The sequence below is a fragment of the Ursus arctos genome, unplaced genomic scaffold (assembly GCF_023065955.2).
Source record: "Ursus arctos isolate Adak ecotype North America unplaced genomic scaffold, UrsArc2.0 scaffold_2, whole genome shotgun sequence".
Lineage (NCBI taxonomy): Eukaryota > Metazoa > Chordata > Mammalia > Carnivora > Ursidae > Ursus > Ursus arctos.
The window spans coordinates 61,879,486-61,899,560 of record NW_026622874.1 but is presented as its reverse complement, the minus strand read 5'-3'; the positions used below and the strand labels follow the sequence as shown (position 1 = coordinate 61,899,560).

Below are 20,075 nucleotides of genomic sequence, written 5' to 3'. Positions count from 1 at the left end.
CTGAACTTTCTTATCTGGAACTTTCTACTTATGAATCTTTGTAGCCCCAAATTCTCTAATGCCACAGAGGCTGGAAGATTTGGTTCGGTTTTCCTGTGGAGGAACTTCACGTTTGATTCAGTAGACTTACTCCCACAGCCTGTGAGCAAAAGCACAGCGAGACAGAACGGGGCCTGGCTTACCTCGTAGTGCCCTGCCGACCTCAGATTTTCGGCAAGGACCAAGTAGAATAAATACAGCCTTTGAAAGAAGCCTCGTGAGTGGTCACGACCTCAGGTACCTGTGCAGCTATCATCTCTAGCATCGTCACTGATACCAAATTCTGGGGGCCGGTCACCAGCTCCGGCCCAGAACTAAGACACAGAATAATTAGTCAAAGGGGTCTTGGGGGGGAACAGAACTGGTGTGGGTTTAAAGAAGGAAGGGCAGCCCTGCTGGAAGACTGGAAACATAAAAATGGATAAAAGCTGGGAAGGGAAATAAATTATAGACTAGACCAGATCCCTGGAAGTGATGGTCTAACATCTCTCGTCCTGTGTTGGGCGCTCCGTCAAGACCCAGGGGAAGAGAAGGAGTCTGAAAATATCCCCAGTTTGGCTGCTCAGATCATGGATCCTCAGGGAATAAGATGAAAACGTGTGGATCGTGGGCTCACGACCAGCAGGAAATTAGGTAAGAAGAGGGAAGGCCGCTCCGGAGAACCACAACTGAATTTCAACACTCGCCGGTCCGGCACGGGAGGGGACCAGCAGGTAAATGTGAAATCGCCCGATTAGGCTCCGCTCTGACTATTATCGCCAGAGAAGGCAAACCGAGGCGCAGCTGATGAGTTAACCAGATATGATACAGAAAACATTTCCTTCTCCTTTTTGGCTTCAAGTCTATTTTAAGGCTTTAAGTCTCCAGTCCAGTCGGCGCTTGGGGGCCACGGAGGAGATGCCTATTCCCATGGGAGGCCCTGCCCTGCTGTGGATGGCGTTGCTGCTCTGCCGTAAGTAGACGTTCAGTGACCCCCCCCCCCCCCGAGGGGCCAAGATGGATCTGGCGAGCAGCGGGGGTGGGCACGTTGACAGTTTTCGTGGTGACTTTTTCTAGGCTACATGCCAACCACAGGGCATCTCCCGGGGATTATAGTGGACACAAGCTGGAGATCAGGGCACATCGGGCTGAGCAGACCTACGGGGGAGCCAGCCCGAGAACTGTCCTTGCAATCACTCTGGCATCTCCCAGAGGGCAAGGGAGGGAGGGCAGAGTAAAGAGAGAAGTTCCTTCTCTCCCTGGGTCAGGTTCCTGAGAAGATGCTTGGCCCTTAAAACTCCATGGATGTGGACCTCGTCAGCGTAGCCAGATCCCTGTCCTTGAGAGTCCTGGAAGACTGGGCGTAGCCACTAACTTACCTTCTCTGGACTTCTACAGGTCCAGATGGCATGTCAGCAGGTAAGCGAGTCCTCTGTCCTTGCTCTGTCAGCCTCAACATGGCTGGCCACTGCTCCCCCCATCGCTGTCTCCCTTCACCCCATCTCCTCTGCTTGCTAATGATTAGCCCTCTGCCCCTCCGTGTCCAACCTGAGCCCCACTTCCACCTTGCCTGTCTTCCTCCTTTCCCCCATTCAACAGTTTCAAAAGAACCACCTCATTCTCTTGAGACACCCCACCTTTTTGTACGCAACAACCATATCTGCGGAACATCTAAACATCCAAGTGCCGCCCCGGCACTACCACACAACCTCATCCAATTTCTACATCATCATCATCTTCGCACTGTCGCCATTTTGTAGTTGAGGCGTTTGTCCAATTAAGAGCCTTGCTGGAGTCCGCAGCTAACCAAGGGCCAGCTTCTAACACAAGCCCCTTGGGTCCAAGTCTAGCTCTGTTTCTGCACCCTTCCTCATCACCACCTGCCACTTCCTAGGCTTTGGTCAAATCTGTACCACATTTCTTTGTTCCTGAAAACCTATTAAGACTGATTCTGTCGGCGCTTCTCACTTCCTTCCAGAACTGACATGTATTTTTCACTCCATATGCACTCACAGTTAAATAGTCATAAAAATTTAGAGCTGGGAGAGACTATGTTTCATCTAGTCCAACACATTTATTCATCCATTATTCACACATTCATCCACTCAGTAAATATTTAATGAACACGTACTATGTACCAGCTATTGTGCTAAGTTTAGGGCTGAACAGGACAGACATCGCCCCTGCCTGACCAGAGGCTGCAGTCCTCACTGGCTTGTTTTCTGAATACCCTACACTCATGTCCGGTCTTCCCCCCTAGGCTGGTAGCTCCCTGGGGCCACAGTACTGTTTCATCCTTCTGTAATCTGAGGAATCAGGACAGTTTCTTATTAGCAGCTATCCAAGGGTAGACTGACCGCTGACTGACTCACTATTGCTATGTCTGTACTTTGGAGTCTGGACAGTTTTCCCTTTCCCCCCCATGTCTCTTACCACAATTTGATCTCCTCAAAGATACCTCGAAACCTACAGTGTCCTTGAACCCACCATGGAACAGGATATTGAAAGATGATACTGTGACTCTTATATGTCATGAGAACAACTCCCTTGAAGTTAACTCCGCTGTGTGGACCCACAACAACATCCGCTTGGAAGAGACATCTTCACGTTTGAACATTGTGAAAGCCCGAATCCAGGACAGTGGGGAATACAGGTGTCAGAACAAAGACTCCATCCCGAGTGAACCGGTGTACCTAGGAGTCTTTGCAGGTAAGTTCCAGGACTATGGAAAAATAGATTCCCCCATATGAGGAATGGCCCATCCTTAGATGGGGAGAGATCACGTTATTCCAGGGTTAGTGCACTGGGGTGGGACTCTGGTCTCCTACTCAAGACCTGCCTGTCGCTCTCTTTCCACACTTAGTCTTGCCCGGCCTTGCCTTCTTTCCACGTTCTGGCCATCTCCCACCTCCCCACGTTATCCCTCTACTCCACCTCATCTCTCTTCTTCCTGGGGCTGATGTAATGATACGTATGAATGGTAGGTTGGCTATGTGAACATTGCAAAGAACTGAACATCTGAAGTAGATCAAAGGTCTGATTGTAAAATTTGCTCAACAATTTCCATGCACCACGACGTGGATATTGGGTTGCACTCATGGTTTTGAAAGACATCTGTGTAGATTCCTCACGACCTTCACTTTTACTAAGAGCAAATCTTACGTGTGTTTCAACTCTGTGATCCTTCCACTGCCAACAATTAGCACAGCATGCTTTGGCACATGTGGTTGGTTAGTAAATGCCGGATGAACAAAGGAAGGATTTCATTTAAGTAGCTAGGCCATGGATATATTTTACTTTATATTTTTTAATGTGAATATATTTTAAAGTATAAACATACTTCATATTTTCCTCTTGGAAAGAGGTGTGGCGGCATCTGTATGCAAATTCCAGATACAAACTAAAGGAGTGTGGAATTGCTTATTTCCTTGAGGAGATTCTAGAAAACTCCTCCAGCACTGCTCTTCAATAAACTCTGCCTGCACAACCTAGCCAGATTTTTGTTCAAAATTCTCCTTCAGTGAGTGTGTTTCAATTCCTACAATGACATTAGCCAGAGAACCCGACTCTTACGTTTTACAGAATCATTGTTAACAAGTATTTGTTGAGTACGTACCCACGCCGCGGTAATGGTGTCGGGCGCTGGGGATGTAATGTAAGGATCAGACGTGGCCCCTGGCCTCCTGAAGCATGGAGCCAAATAGGAAGAGTAACGGCACACACGCAATTAAAATTGGCATTCATGGTCGGGGGAACTTTTGGAGCCAACTATGAGTCATGGTAGAAGTAGGGAGCCCCTAAGAGGCAAGAGGACAAAACAGACCTGCCCCTAGGCAAGGACTCTGTGCGCAGGATAGTTCTACTCCCCCTTAGTGACCAGAACTCGTGTCCACAGAGCTGAAATGAGTACTGGCTTTCAAGCCGTCCAGGGTCAGGCTCGGTAGAAAAGTCAGCGTGGTTTTGTGGCCCCAGACTCACTTTTCAGGAGGAGAGAGGATTTACCAACATAGAGGACAGACCCCAAGCATTATTTCGTGTTTTGTTTTATTGACCTTACGAGCCAAGAAGTGGGTTCATGATAAACCACGGTTCCTGACACACGCTCGGTGCGTGACCACTGCTACTTTTGTGTCTCTGTCTGGCCATCTGCTGTTACGTAACCTAACGACTGCTCTCCAGGGTGGCTGCTTCTGCAAGCCTCCGCCGAGGTGGTGACGGAGGGCGAGTCCTTCCACATCAGGTGCCATGGCTGGAGGAATCAGAATGTCTCAAAGGTGACCTACTACAGGAATGGCATAGCCCTCAAGTACTGGTATGACAGCATCGACATGTCCATTACCAATGTCACAGTCAGGGACGGCGGCAGATATTTCTGCACCGGCTGCATTCGGAGACAAAACCACACCTCTGACCCCCTCAACATCACTGTGAAAAAAGGTGAGTTGGCAAAGCAAGAGGAGGACCCATGGCGGGAGAAGGGGGACAGAGACCCCCCCCCAGCCTGCAGTGGCTGCAGCACGCAGCAGGGGACAGCGGTGGCGCCTTGCGAGTCTGCCGGCCTGCGGGGAGGGGCCGGGCTGCGGCACAGACGCCCCCCCCATCTCCGAGCCCTTATGGGTCTGCTGGCAAGAGTGACACGTGCTCACTTGTGGGATCTCGGTGAAGACTACACGCGATATCGGGAAATGGATGCGAGGCCTGTGAAGCTCTGCCCAAGCATACGGATGGCGATTCCTGGTTTGATCTCGAAGCCCGCTGCTGCTCCCGGGGGAGAACACTGCCATGTATCAGACTGAAAGCGAGTGTCGAAGCGAAAGGAATGAAGGCTGTGAGGAGCTTGAAGACGCCATGTGGCAGAGGAGGCCTGGGAAGGAGACCCAAGGGCCAGCAGGCTGGGTGCCCCAGTCGGGAGGCGACAGAGCCTCCTGAGGAGAGCCGGGCTGGTGGGCTGCCTCAGGGCCAGAGACAAAGAGGCTCCTTCCTACCTCCAGAGAAGAGACGGAGCCTTTGAGTATCTGCCTTGCAAGGAGGAAACTACGCTTTTTTGCTTGGCGGATCTGGCGCCTGCTAATGTCTAAAAAAGCATGAGACCAGAAGCCAGAATTAAGTTTTAATGTCAGTTTTCTGTTAACTACTCTGAGACCTGAGTGCTATTTAATTGTCGTTGGCCTTCCAGTATCCTGACTGTAAAGTAAAGGGTTTAGTCTCGATGCCACTTGGGGAAGTTTAAGAATACTGATGTTTGCCTCTCATCTCCTGAGGTTCTGCTTTAACTCGTTTGGAGGACTGGGCATCAGTATTTTTAAAAGCCCTTTCGGGTAACGGTCATGTGCAGCCAGTGCTGAGAGCCTCTGGTCTAGGTGCCCTCGGCGGGGGGGCGGGGGAGGGGGTTCTGGCTGTAATACTCTGGGGCTCTATAATTCTAGGATAATCACAAAAATCAGCGCCTTGCAGACAGAGTAACAGAATCACAAGAGAGGGGAATTGGAAGGCAGCGTAAAGCAGCTCTGGCCCTGCGTCTGTGTTTCAGCCAACAGGCAGGGTGCTCTCGGGTCCTGGATGCCATATCATGGTGGTGCTAGAAGGGAGGGGACCATGTCAGGTCCTTCTCTTAGGGAGGATGAAGTCCTGAGCCTCATTCGTCAGTTCCTCATATGACTTATGCTTCTTGTTGCATCTAGATTCCCCCGGCCAGAGTGGTCACCAAAGCAAATACTCCTGGCTACAATTTCTGATCCCAGTGTTGGTGGCGATTCTGTTTGCTGTGGACACAGGACTGTTTGTCTTGACCCAGCAGCAGTTGGCATTGCTCTTGAAGACTAAGAGGACCAAGAAGGGCAGAAAGCTAGACCCCGAAAAGAGCTGACGTCACTGCTTAAGAACATCAGCAGTCGCAGCTTCTTTCCAGCGTCAGCAATCGCTTCTCCACCGTCAAACACAGCTCCCGATGCGCACAGGAAGGTCTGCCCCCAAGGCTTCACAGAACTGCTTCATTAAACCAACTCAAACTGATTAAGTGGCATGTAATAGTAAGTGCTCAATAAACGTCAGTGAAATAAGTAAAGGAATGAGTAGATTCATTTATTAGTATCTGTCAAAGACAAGTTCAATTTGAATAAAAGAGATATGAAACCAGGTAACATGATGCTTCTGAGTATTTGAGGCTTGCTAGTTTCTTTTTTTGTTCCTAGAGGCAAAAACCATGCAGTTCTAGACTAGAGATGTCTTCTCTTAAGCACTCTAAGTCTGGACTAGAACTACAAAGACATGGAGGGATGCTGGTGAGATTGACCATTTTTATCCTCTCACTTCAATGTGCCATTTACAAGCTTCTAGCTCTTGCTGAATCTGGGGCAATCTTGCGCCCTCGGACTCTGGGGATGAGGCTCAGTCTAAGATTTTCCCATTACTGTTTTTCCCTCCAATATCTCCCAAACTTGTATCTTGAATACCGTCTTACAGCAACTGAACTAAGCGTCTTGGAGGAATCCCAGCAAATAATAATCACCAGAACTCTCGACTCTGAAAACAGAAAGATCCCAGGCAAAGACCCAATCTTTGCTCTCCCACCCTCACGCCACCGTTTCCCATGGAGACAGTTATACAGGGGCGTGCGGACAGGATTAGGGAAGAGAGGCGACGTGCTGTCAGTGCTCACATGAGTTCACAACAGTCGATGAGAGACCAGAGTGTCTGCAGCTTCATATGTTTTAGAATAATTACTGATACAAGGAGGAAGTGAATCTAGGAAATTTTGTAAATACCCATGAGACCGAGAAGTCTTATTTTCTCCCAAAGATGTTTTTGGACCACAGAGAGAATTATTGGAGCTTTTTTTCTTTTTTAGTATAGGTATCTGGAATGAATCTCCTTAACACTCTCTAGTTGTTTTGGTTTTTTTTTTTTCCCCGAATCATTTCAGAGAGGTGAGAAGTGACCAGATTCCCAGTGAATAGCCTTGTCACTTGGCTTCATGTAAACAGGCCTGGTGAGTGGAGAAGAGATTTTTCCTGCAATAACAGGCCAGGAAGAGTCTCCACAGGAAGCTCCTTGGTGTTGTTCTAGACACTTCCCCTGCCTTTAAGGGAAGACGGAAGATCCATGAGACCTTGAGACCATGGTCTTGCCACCATCTTCACTAACAACATCTTGCTTCACAGCATCCTAGACATGGCATCATGCACATCAGACCAGAGAGCAAGCAACTTACTCCTTTGTTGGGTCTGAGGCCAAATGACCCAGAGTGAAGAGTTGAGAGATATTTAACGTGCATAGAAAGTCCAAGCTTGATCAGCTTGAGATGCGACTTCTGAGGGGTCTTCTAGGTTCTGGAGTATCACAGTCCACTTCCACCTCCCCTTTATCGCCACCCAAGCTTGCAAGGGCTCTGCAGAGAACACGACCCTGGATCTTCAAGCCCCCGTGAACTAGCTGTGTGACTGGAGAAAGTCACTGGCCGGTGTCTGAGATTCCATTTCTTTGTAAAAAGAGGAGTTTGGACTAGGTGGCTTCTAAGCTTCCTCAAGCCCAGACGTCCTGTCCTCGGTGACTTGGGAGCCTACTTCCCATGTGGTGACTCCACAGGCTCAGAGGCTCAGAAGGCATCCCCAAGAAGCTCCAGGGTGGATTCTTCCTTCATCCTGCACACATTGTCTTCGCCGTGCTCTTCCATGATCGGAATCTCAGGTTTGTCTGAGACTTCTGTCTACAATTCTTTTCGTCCTCTTTTCTTCCTTTCCATACATTGCTTGTTCCGTAAGGAATGTGGAACAGAATCAGAGCTTAAATATTTTGTGGAGCTCTAAAATAGATGTGTTTTTATTTTTATATATATAAAATACTTTGTCTATGCCAGAGAGGAAGTACGTATGTTATACTGGTGATTGCAAGGGAGATAATCCACCCCCACGTCACTCTTAGGGCCTCCTCTGTTGCCTCTAATCTCTTACCACTTTGGTCTAGGCCAGTTCCCAGAGCAAATTTTCTCTCCCACAGCTGCTGTTCCAAAATGGCTGCCACAATCATCATGAATTCCCAATATTAGAGATTGTTTTTTTGAAAATCAACTCAGTTAACTCCCTACTGGTGGCCAGGGAAAGACAAAGTCCCTCGGTCACCTCGAGCATGCAAACTCAGACAAAAGATCCACCTTGTCAGTATGTTGGGGGAATTGACTGAAGAAAGGTTCTACTCTTTCTCTCTTCTCATGAAATGCGAGGTGGGACAACAGGATCATCTCCTTGACCTCAGAGATGGGAGCTTCATGTTGAGAATGACAGAGGCACCTGCCAGCCTGGGTCCCTAGATAACCTCTCAGAGTGGTCCCGCCTTCCTGCCTTAAGTTGTCTGCCCAGCTCTGGACGGTTACTCGCCAAGCTCAAGTCCCCACCTGGTGCTTCATCAGCTTCCATGGTACCCCACCCCGAACCTCTTACCTACAACTGTGCCCAGGCTCACTATCACGTTAGCTTGTACACGTCACTTGTAGCACCCACACTCTTTCCCTTCCTGAAACCTGGAATGACATATCCCCACATTCAACCTTTCCTGCACTTGAAATTTTAAAAATATCACTGCGAGTGATCGGCAATCTCACTGCAAGGTAATCGGATGGAAATCCAGGGCTGCAATGCAACCGAAAATTGCTCACAGAAAAAATTCTGAAGATAAAGGAATGACTTCTTGTAGAGTCTGAGAAAAATTCTGATTTTTTTTCACCAGTTTCCAAGAGGATAATACTGTACTACTACTAACTAAATTGAGCCACAGGACATATATTTCAATTAATAGGGTGAATTTTTTAAAAAATTGAAATATAGGAGCCACTGCCTTCAGCCCTCACTAGAATATGTCAAGGCTAAAAATCTGGGTTCTCCACTTGCCGACTGCTGTTCTAGGAATGGGATCCTAAAACGTTGCAGATTAGGATCCTCAGAAAACAGATTCTGAGACAGATAGAAACGTGACAGGTTTCTTAGGGAGTGCCCTCAGCGCCAACACCTGTGTGAGGGTGGAGACAGCGGACGCCCCCAGAGGGAGAAGCTGAAATGCGATGTAGTCATAGCAAACATCAAACCATCTCACGGGCAAGAGCCCTGGAGCTGGGACGGCCCTTTGTAATCATCTTAGGCCGAGGTCCGGGGGCCAGTCTTTACACCCCGAGGTAGACAAGTCTTTGGAGGCAGGGTGCCCTGGGAAGATGTGTGACTCTGGAGAAAGTAGCTCTTCAGCAAGAACAATTTCCAAAGAGCCACTCAACTGACCGCTGTTTGCCCAAAGCCCTCCCAGCAGCTTGGGGAAATGGATGTGTGGGTCCCGAAGGTGTGCCTTCTGGGTAGGGTCGCACAGCACCCACAGAGGACAATTGCGCTAGAAGAGAGTGAGGCCCATCCATCAGACCCCTACCTCACAGCTTTTTATCTGGATTAAGCAGAATCACTAAGCCCAAAACTTTTTATAATTTCGACCATTCTCACAGCAATGCACTGGTGCTATCGTCTCTAGAAATCTTGACATGAAGGCAAAGGTATCTTTGGCCTCTGGGTCGCCTTCACACGCTACTGTTTTTTGCAAAGTCAGACGTGTTAACTTGACTCAGAGAATGTTAATTTACACTGCCTTGTCCCATCCCCCACAGCCAGCAGACCTCAGGACACTCTCCCAAGTGATATCTTGCCTGTGCAGGGTCGCCCCATGACATCAGCTGGATTGCGGGGACCACAGGAGCTGTGTCTGGAACTCGGGGTATGTATGCTTATTCCTCAGCATAGAAGGCCAGAGCGGAGTGGAAGGATGAGGAGAAAGGACCCACCAGAGTACGCGTGTTCACCTTCTGTGATGCTCAGACAGGAATGCTGTTTTTAAGTCAGTTTTTAAGTTGGGAGTATCTCAGAAGAAACTTCCGAAAATTAACTTCTGTAGGCTTAGGAGCTTACCAGAAAACTTTTTTTATTTAAGTCAAGCTTCAGACTTCTGGTCATTAGTAAGTATTTTCAGAAGTTGTAGGCAAAGTGCTTACACTTCTAACACCCTATCAAGAGTTTAGGTCTACCCTGCAAAAGAACTAGGCTTTGCTTGGCTCCTTCCAGCCTCTGTGCTTTTCACTCCTGTGCTGGAAACATGGAAGGTGTTGAACTTTTTAATATCTTCCCCTTTACATCTGGTGTTCTCTCACCTAGCCATCTCCAGACTGTGGACAACCCACATCTGTGCTCTCAGTAGCTGATGACTTTTTGCTTTCCCACATTTGCACCCCTCATTCCCAGGAATGGCCAGGTAGGGCAGTTCTACCACATGAAACGTGTGTACCCAGCCTCCTGAAGATTCCTTAGGCTGTTGTGAGATATTAGCAATTAGCCAAAACAGATTACGAGAAAGTCCTCAACGTCCACAGAAGAGAATATGCATGCGTCTCCTCACTTGTTAAAAAGTTTGTACAAACTACTCCTACATTCCTACCAACAACAGTGAAAGTCTTTCTGAGGTGCCTTCTAAACCCTTTGTTCATGGGCTTTTTGGAACTCTGCTAGTTTTGTGTCCCAATGGAGTTGTGTAGCTGTGTGCACGCACGTGTGACAGGACACGGGCAGGAGTGACCCAGGCGGGTAAATCTTTCCCCTCTAGTCTTCAGCATTTGCCAAGCCATTTTTTAAAAAGATTGATTGATTGATTCTCAGAGAGAGAGAGAGGAGAGAGAGAACGAGTGGGGGGAAGGGAGAGGGGGAGAGGGAGAGGGACAAGCAGACTCCCTGCTGAGGCAGAGCTGGATGTGGGACTCAATCCCAGGACCCTGGGATCATGACCTGAGCAGAAGGCAGACGCTTAACCGACTGAGCCACCCAGGTGTCCTATCTATCTACCTACCTACCTACCTACCTACTTAAAGATGCCACTTTTTATCCTCTCTGAAGGAGGGCACAGGAAGCCATGACAAACTCAAATGGAAGCCCACAGTTTTGGTCCCTTTACGTTTATTCTTCTCGATCTCATACTTAAAAGCATCACTGAAACAGCATTAAAATAAGGATATATTTACAAAATCAAATCAAAGGCTTTCAACAATATGCCCTTATTAAGAGGAAAGGGGCCTCCGCCCCACAGCTCTGAGCAGGGCCTCCTTGACCTCCTTGTTCCTCAGGCTGTACACAACAGGGTTCAGCAGGGGGGTGATGACCGTGTAGGTCACCGAGATGAGTCTGTCCTGCCCCAGGGAACTCTGGGACTTGGGCTTGAGGTAGATGATGGAGGCGCAGCCATAGTGGATGATGACCACCATGAGGTGAGAGGCGCAGGTGGCGAAGGCCTTCTTCCGGCCCTCAGCTGAAGCAATCTTAAGGATGGTGGAGATGATGAGGACATAGGAGATGAAGACCAGGCCCATGGGTAGAACCAGGACACAGGCACTGACAACAAAGTTGATGATCTCGTTGACAGTGGTGTCTGTGCAGGCCAGCTTCAGCAGGGGCCTCACGTCACAGAAGAAGTGAGAAATGACAAAGGCATCACAGAAGGGCAGGCCAAACACAGATGTCACCTGGACAATGGCCATGCCCAGACCAATTCCCAGGGATCCGGATGCTAACTGGACACAGACCTCTTTACTCATGATGACAGAATACCGTAGGGGGTTGCAGATGGCCACGTAGCGGTCGTAGCCCATGGCTGTGAGCAGGAAGCAGTTGTTGATGCCAAAGGTGAGATAGAAGAAGAGCTGAGTGGCACAGCCTTGGACAGCAAGGGGCTGGTGGGGGCTCAGGAGGCCAGAAAGCATACGGGGAATGATGGCCACAGTGTAGCAGGTCTCAGAGAGGGACAGCATGCTCAGGAAGAAGTACATGGGAGTGTGGAGGTGACAGTCCAGACGAATAATAGTCACGATGACAACATTGCCGGAGAGAGTCAGCAGGTACAAAGTTAGAAAGACAGCAAAGAAGACAAGCCTGTGCTGCCACCCAAAGTTGGAAAACCCTTCCAAGAGGAACTCGGTCACGGCAGTGGAGTTTGGCATTGGCACTGAGGGAGGTCTAGGTCTGGGCAAAGGGCAGGTGTGATGAGCCAATCGTGAAAGAGAGTAGGCTAACCCAAGCCCTTCAGTAAAAAGTGTGACCATCGGCTGAGCAATGCCCTGGACCTGGAGGGTCACCAGTATCTGCTGCTGTCATCACCTCTGCCCACCTTCTTCTTTGTTCTACTGCAGTGTTACCCCAGGATCCTGAGACTGATGGCAGAGAGAGATCTGAGAGGAAAAGTAGAGACAGAGTAAAGGAAAGATGAGTAGAAGTAATTAGGCAGACATTGGAGAGGTGAGTCCAGGTCAAGGAAGAAGCTCGGTGCTATAGTTCCTCCTCAGACACTCTTGAATTAGCTGGGAAGGATCCAGTGAGGCACAGTAACTGAGGTGGAAGACAGAATATAGCTGATATCCTTTCAACCCTGGTCAGAATGCACTGTCACTGTCGAATGCCCCAGCACCATCCTCCAATGATTTCTGCTCCCCCAGAACCCTACCTAGGTCCTAGGCTTCTCTTCCCTAAGCCCTGAACCTAAAAATCCCCAGTGATTGTGGAAGACTAGAAATGGGAGCATTTCAACAAAAAATTCCTCCTGAAAACCCTGCACCAAGTATCCTCTAGGGCCGTGGGCAATGGTTTGATAAGGCATGGCAGGTATTCGGCTTATCTCCTTGGATTCTAGCAGAAAAGAGAATGGAACAAAACCAATGATATCCCTTTGAGTAGGGAGTGGGTTTTCCTAGTGTGAGAGCAAAGATAAAATTCATCTAATTGGAGAAGGTCCAGATGTTTTATTTTTTTCCTTCAATTTTGCATATTCCAAGTTGAGATAAGGATAGAAATGAACTCATCTCACGGGAGCTCAGAATTGGAGACTATACAGTGGTAGGTTTAGCCTTGCCCTTTAAACCCATACCTACTCCTGATAGAACCCGCCATGTTTAACCATTACCTCCATTCAGAAAATTGAGGATCATCATTTCAGATGTGGAAAAGAGTCCCTCCTGAAATTCTGTCCTCTCTGTCCCCTCCTCTCTGTGCTTTCTACCAACACCCAACTCTAGAGCACAAACGAACATTCTCTGTAGGGACTGCAGTGGTCTCCCAGTCAAGCTCCCTCAGTGCATTGATGCTGGTCCAAGTCCAAGCCTGCCTCCTGAATGTTATCATAATATTCTTTTTAAAAAAAAAAAAAATCTGCTATTGGGATTCACCCAAAAAATATGAAAACACTAACTCAAAAAGATTTCTGCACCCTGTTTATTGCCGCACTCTTTACAATAGCCGAATTATGCCGGCAGCCCATGCATCCATCAACAGATGAACGGATAAAGATGTGGTGTATAAACACAATGGAATATTACTCAGCCATAAAAAAGAATGAAATCTTGCCATCCTCAACAACAGGGATGGACCTCGTGAGGATAATGCTAAGTGAAATAAGTCAGAGAAAGACAAATGTCATACAATCTCACTTACATGTGGAATTTAAGAAACAAATGAACAAAGAAAAAAAAAGAGATAAACCAAAAACCAGACTCTCTATTATAGAGAACTTACGGTTACCAGAGGCGAGGTGCTGAGGGGAGGGGTGAAGCCGGTGAAGGGGGTTAAGCGCACACTTATGGTGAAAAGCACTGAGTCATGTATGGGAGTGCTGAATCCTCTATATCGCACGTCGGAAACTAATGTGACGCTGTATGTTAACTCTACTGGAATTAAGACAAAATTTTTAAAAATCTGCTAACGGAGCTTTCCTGCATAAATTCCTTCAGTAGTCACTCAAAATTTTAAGAAGAATATTTAAAATCATTACTAAATTGAGCATAGTAATAATACCTCTTGGAATCACTGTATTAGAGGGGTTAGTATATTTGAAGAGTCTGACACAGCACTGCTTAGGGATAGGGGTCTTCAGCCCAGCATTCTAGGATTTGTAAACAAGCCTGTAATTATTCAGCCTTGATTTTATAAACGTCATCATTTCCCTTCCAGTTGCTCATATGGACTTTGTCATGTGCTTTAAAAATCTTTCTGGAAGTGCACTGACCAGATCCAGGTACTGTTGCATGTACTATCCCAACATAGGTATGGCTCTGGTAGGACAAGATTTTTAGTTTTGCTTTTAATCCCACTCTTGAAGATGCCCAACATTTTCTGTCTCCTTTAGACCACAGAAGCTCATCCAGTTGATATATCTAGGAAAAATCTGTAGTGACATCCAGAATGCATTCCCGGGTTATCATGGATAGTTTGGAACCCATCACTAGAAAACCACAGTTTTCATTATACTTGCACACTTACATTGAAATTCATCCAGGTTATTCTTATAACTTAATTTCACTTTCCTGGCAAAAGATTTTACTCATGCCTATAGCCTAGAATATTTCGGTTTCTTTCCTCCTCCAGACCATTAGTCAGCTCTAAATTACCAACCCCTGGAACCACTCTATCCCAGAACCATTATGTGGGTAGACTCGGCAGAACGACCAGTAAAGGGGCACAGAGTGGGATGGGGAAATGAGAAACACTGGCAAGAGCAGGATCACTCATCTAGGGCGTAAGAAATGGAGGAGAAGAAGGAGAGAGACAAAAAGGTAGGGAGGGTAGAGATGGACAGCAACGTCGAAATTCAGACCGTATCTTTGGCTTTGAGGTTATTACCCTTTCTTCCTTTCAAAAAAATGATCAAAAAAAAAAAAAAAAAACTGACACAAAGCCTGTCCCTGACCCAATCTTGGATGAATACACTACTTACATTTTTCCTCCAGGGAGGAGAACTTATTTATCTCATTGTTCTCTGAGTCTTTTTTAAATCTACTGTGAATAATAAAATTTTGCTTCAAATCCAAGCAGAACCATTTCTTCAGGGGCTCAGTGTGTTGAGCACATCACGAAGGGTGGGTGCAGCGCTGGTATCAGGAGCTCAGAGATAACCAACAACGGTCCTCCCCTCAGAGCTTGAATTTCTGAACAGCCTTTTGAATGGGACCCAATGAAAGGTCCCTCAAGTCTTACGTCCTTCCTCCCTCCATTAGTTCACACATCCACACTTCCAGAATGATAAAAATCGCAAGATTCTCTGCGACAGATCGGGTCGCCCCTTCTACAGACCGTCACTGGCGCTGTGACAACGCCGCCACCGTCCCCATCCGCCACTCCAGCAGATGAGGAAGTGAAACTCACCAGCAGTCTGCTTCTCTGCTCTTCTGAGTCACAGCCCTGCACTCGGAAAATACAACTGCCTGCAATAATAGATATGGTCTGTTTGAACTAATAGTTATACAGCATTTCCCAGATTTTTGTCAATGCCCTTCCTGAAATTATTTAAAATCCACCAGTTCCTTGAGTTTAGATCACTGTAGAAATACTGCTATCCTATCGAAAGTCTACGAATTTCTTATCTGAGGGTTACTAACATCTTCCTAAGCAGAGCTGTGGTTTAATGGAACTCCTCCTTCACTGGCTAATCTTGAGATACCACCCAGAATGTGACACTGAAAAGAAACTAGAAAGGAAGGAAACAACGCATCGCCCCATCTTCCAGTGCCCGAGCCCACGAGTGAGGGACAGAACAAGCCACATCAGGTTCCTCGAGATTCCCACAGCCTCCTCTGCCAGAAGCTCCTCTTTGGCTCACAAGCAGTAACTCTGGCTTGAGGTTTCTTAATAAGGTGCAGATGGCTTGTCCCAGACTCCTGGGTCTCTCTCCCCAAAACGGCACCGACTACTCCCAACTGACTAATAGCAGAGGGCACAATCCAAACAGCACAGCGTCTAGAGACCTCATTACTCAGGAACCTCATTTCCTAATCCCAGGATTAACACCGAGAGAGAGAGAGAGAGAGTTGGCTTGGCTATTGGGAGAGATCTCTGGGGGTGAAAAGGCTGACTTCAAAATTTGATAGGTTGGGCCAGGGTCCTGCCAAGGTATGTGTCATACTTTCTGTCCATTTCTCTGGTGCCAAGGAGAGGAGCTTAATATGGAAATGGCTCTTATGTGGCTCAAGAGAAGCAACAATAGTCAAGGAGGGTTAAGTACGGACCCTTGCAGCCGGGGCCACAGGATGTCCCGCCCCCGGAGCCAGTTTGAAGTCCCAGGGTACCACCAGCCATCCAGTCTCCGACTTCTGTTGTAAGAACTTCACATTTTAAAAAAATTTGTTACTTAAATTCCAATTAACACAGTGTAAAATTCGTTTCAGGTGCACGACAGTGATTCAACACTTCCCTACGACACCCGTCGCTCATCACAAGTGCAGTCCTTCATCCCTATCACCTGTTCCACCCCCCCCCCCCACCATCAGTTTGTCTCTAGAGTTAAGAGTCTGTTTCTTGGGAAACAGACTTTTTCCCTTTGCTTGTTTGTTTTCTTAAATTCCACAGGAGTGAAATCATCCAGTGTTTGTCTTTCTCACTTTTATACTTTTTTAAGTTGTAGTTCACACATGTTACATTAATTCCAGGTGTGCAACGTAACTGTGTTACGCTGGGCTCACCACGAGTGCGGCCGCCATCTGTCAGCCGCAACACTCTCTCAGTATCGCTGACTACATCCTCCATGCTGTGCCTCTCATCCTCGTGACTTCCTCTACTTTTAACCAATCTCTCCCATCTCGGCTCTGCTCGCCACACAGCCTGCATCATTCTGGAGCCCCTGGCTCCGTCCCGCCCAAGGCCTCAGCCTTGCCAGGCCATCTTCCAGACACCGCACCCATCTTACTACCCACAGCCCGCACAGATGTAGCTTTAAACGAGGTAGAAGTCGGCACTCAGCTGTCACCTATTTTTAACTCATGAGTTGTATTCGTTGCATTGATCTGACATTCCTAATTCAATTGTAAGCACCTTTAGGGACTCTCGTTCATCTCCTCTCGCAGGGTACTTAGAGCTGCGACTAATCGAAGTAATTACTAACGTTTCTGATACATGCTTCTTATATGCTAGGTACTAAACTATGCAATGTGCATGTTAGTGCATTAAATCCTAACAATAAACCTATGAGGCAGCATTACTGTGTCTTCAGAAAACAGGCACGGAAATGTTATGGAACTTTCTCTAGGACATGGAGCTGATAAAGGAGAAACCAAGACTTAAACCGGAAATCCGGCTTCAGAAGAAATACTAGCACAAGTCTGGACACAGAATTCTGCACAACTATTGGTTGGATGGAATGTAACTTGAAATTGTGCTCAACGGTGGTACAGCTGGTGACAGGGATCCAGGACGGCAGATGGTTATTGCGGAAAAGAAGCGGACTAGTGGTTCTGTTTACCCCGGTTTAGTGTTTAGATCTGCCACTAATCTGGTTGGCGTTTGGATGACACACCTCTGATCTGGTCCTCCTTCTTTGTGAGGATGTCACAGCGTGACGACGGTGAGGACAGGGATGTCTCACCAGATGTTGCCCTCATTCTGCATCCCTCACGCGGCTTCACGCAATGCACAGTAACAGGGTGCAGGTGTATACTGAATATTACCATCCCCGTTTCACGAAGGAAGAGATTAAGGTTAAACAAGAGAAGTGGAGTAAGTGGGCCTTTCCAGGGTCCCCGCCCCCCCTACTCTTCACATGTGCAGACAATCGAAGGACCGAATTCCCTCTCTTGCATCTCCGCAATGATGTTAGAATGACTGTAAGAGGTGGTGTAGCTTCCAAGTCAGTGTGAATGGTGGAGAGGCCAAGATCCCATAAAGAAAGGACATGCAGCAATGTTAGCCTAACACCCACTGTTTGCAGCTTCTTCGAGGAGCTATAATTTGTTGTTTACAGGCTTTGATCAAAACACTAAAACAAAATGAGCAGAGCATCGGGTGGTCTCCAGGGCTGCCCTCTAGGTGGGAGGTTAAAGTGGAAATGAACCCTCTGGAACTGGAACCAGCTTCAATCTCATTTAATCCCCACTTACTAATATGCTCTCCCTCCCAGTCTAACTACCTGCTAGGAGGTAAAACAGAGAAGATCATATAATGTACAGACTCCATTTATCTTCACAACCTGTTCGCATAGAGCAGGGGTAAGCAAACCACTGCCTGCTGACCCAGGAACCCGCCATCGGCTCTCCCATAGCCTACAAGCTGCTATGATGGACTTTACATTTTGTAATGACTGGGGAAAAAAGCTTAAAAAGGAATACTATTTTGTGACACGAAAACTGCATGAAATTCAAATTTCAGTCACCATAATTAAAGGGCTTTTTCCCTCTTTTTTTAACCATAACCCCACTCACCTGCCTACTACTGTGGCTGCTTCTGTGCTACGATGGCAGCATTTAATAGCTGCAAGAGACACTTTTGGTCCGCAAATCCTGAATCGTGTACTATCTGGCCCCCTTCGGGAAAAGTTTGAGGACTGCTGATGTAAAGTGTCCAGGATACAATCAGAATGCACGAAGCATACCAGGACAAGAGACCAAGGGGCTAAGAATCAAGAAGGGGAAAAAAAAAAAGCACTCAATAGAAAAAGACTCATAAAACAGTCACTGTATTAAAGTTATTAATACAACTCCGAGACAGATTGTGGGAGATGCGTCCTAAGGTGACCCACAATCAGTCACATCCATGAGTAATCCTCTCCTCTAGAGCATGGGTGGAACTGTGACTTGCCCCCACCCACCAGAGTCCAGCACAGGTGAGGGGATGTCACTGCCATGCTCACATTACGTATCCTATAAAAATCCATCTTAGCAGACAGGGGCAAGAGACCCTTTCTTGGTGATTCTAAAGAAGCAAGCTGCCAAGTTTTGAGAGGACTCCCAGGAGGTCAGGTGGCAAGGAATATGGGCACCTCAAGGAAGAGAGCAAACTCAGCTGACACCCAGTGAGAAAAGACAGCCTCCACCCTAGAACCACAAGGAATGAAACTGTCAACAACCACATGAGTTTGGAAAAGAATGCCAAGGTCCAGAAGGGAATACAGCCCAGCTGAGCCTCTGATTTCAGGTTTGTGAGACCCTGAGGAGGGGACCCAGTCAAACTATACTGTGGGAACCGTGACATAAGACGTGTGTATTATTTTAAACTATTACATTTGTGCTTGAGAAATAATATGAGAAAATGAATGTAAATATATCACATGTAAAAAAATTCTGGTGATTTGTTGTGAAGCAATAAAAAACTAATTTTCATTGTGTTGAAGAAAATAGATGACAGACTGTGGAACCACACAGAGAACTGGAAAAAAAAATTTTTTTAAATAAAGTGAAACATCAGAAATAAAAAATATTACTGAAACTAAGAACTTAATAGAATAGTTTAACGGCACATTTGAAAAAAAAAAAAAACAACCTAGAGATAAAAATCAGTGAGTGAGAAGTCTGTCAAGAGAAGATATCCAAGCTGAAGCTCAGAGAGGGGGAAAATGCAGTATGTATCAAAGAGTGCAAGAGCCACGCAGAACCCAGTGAAAGGTCCAGCCTGTGTGTAATTGGAGTTATAGGTGCACAGGAGAGAGAGAATGCATCAGAAGCAAGAGACGAAGAAATATGGCCACAAGTTTTCCAAACCTGAAGAAAACATCGGGATACAGATTCACCCTGAACCACATGCATGATGGCTACATATACCTCCCCAACCCGACAAAATGGGTGTAGACATATTGTGTAAAATGGCTGAAAGATAAAGACTAAAAGAAAAAGCCTTAAAGTTGCTAGAGGGAAAAAGATACATTATGTTCAAGGAATACCAATAAAACTATGAGCTGGCTTAATAGCAATAATGAGAAACAGAAATCAATGGAATGCCATCTTCAAAGTACTGAAAGGGAAGGGCTGCCAAATGAGAAGTCTGCACTCCAGGAAAATCTCATTCACGAAGAAAACAAAACAAAAACAGCATCAGAAATGGAAAAAATGAGAGAATTCCTCATCAGCAGACTTGCACTAAAGAAATACGGAGTTCTTCAGATATAAGGAAAATCCACCCAGATGGAAACCAAAATGAAAAATAACCAAAATGAATTTTAAAATAACAGAAAGGATAAATGTATGGGCAAGTGTCAATATTATGCTTAATATTATCCAGTAAATTAATGTCATGTGGATCTCT

General features: G+C 46.8%; 2 protein-coding genes across 3 annotated transcripts; one reads left to right on the top strand and one right to left on the bottom strand.

Annotated features, from left to right (window-relative positions):
* The first annotated feature begins 896 nt into the window (after window positions 1-896).
* Window positions 897-6,077, top strand: FCER1A (Fc epsilon receptor Ia). 2 transcript variants are annotated; one of them, XM_026487416.4, is made up of 5 exons: window positions 897-991; window positions 1,417-1,437; window positions 2,473-2,727; window positions 4,198-4,455; window positions 5,700-6,077. In XM_026487416.4, exons 1-5 carry the CDS (start codon window positions 937-939, stop codon window positions 5,882-5,884), a joined length of 774 nt encoding a protein of 257 aa, XP_026343201.2. In that variant the 5' UTR covers window positions 897-936; the 3' UTR covers window positions 5,885-6,077. The 2 variants fall into 2 exon arrangements, with proteins under 2 accessions (XP_026343201.2, XP_057170771.1); XM_057314788.1 differs by lacking the exon at window positions 897-991 and having other exon boundaries at window positions 1,287-1,437; window positions 4,198-6,077.
* Window position 6,078: 1 nt separating this feature from the next.
* Window positions 6,079-14,766, bottom strand: LOC113246730 (olfactory receptor 10J3-like). Its single transcript, XM_048224845.2, has one exon. The coding sequence runs from the start codon at window positions 12,125-12,127 to the stop codon at window positions 11,090-11,092; it is 1,038 nt and encodes a 345-aa protein (XP_048080802.1). The 5' UTR covers window positions 12,128-14,766; the 3' UTR covers window positions 6,079-11,089.
* Between the last annotated feature and the right edge of the window lie 5,309 nt (window positions 14,767-20,075).

Coding starts and splice junctions, on each gene's coding strand:
- FCER1A (XM_057314788.1), top strand. Junction 2,728..4,197: donor GTACCTAGGAGTCTTTGCAG/GTAAGTTCCAGG, acceptor ACTGCTCTCCAG/GGTGGCTGCTTCTGCAAGCC.
- LOC113246730 (XM_048224845.2), bottom strand. CDS start 12,127: ATGGTCACACTTTTTACTGAAGGGCTTGGGTTAGCCTACTCTCTTTCA.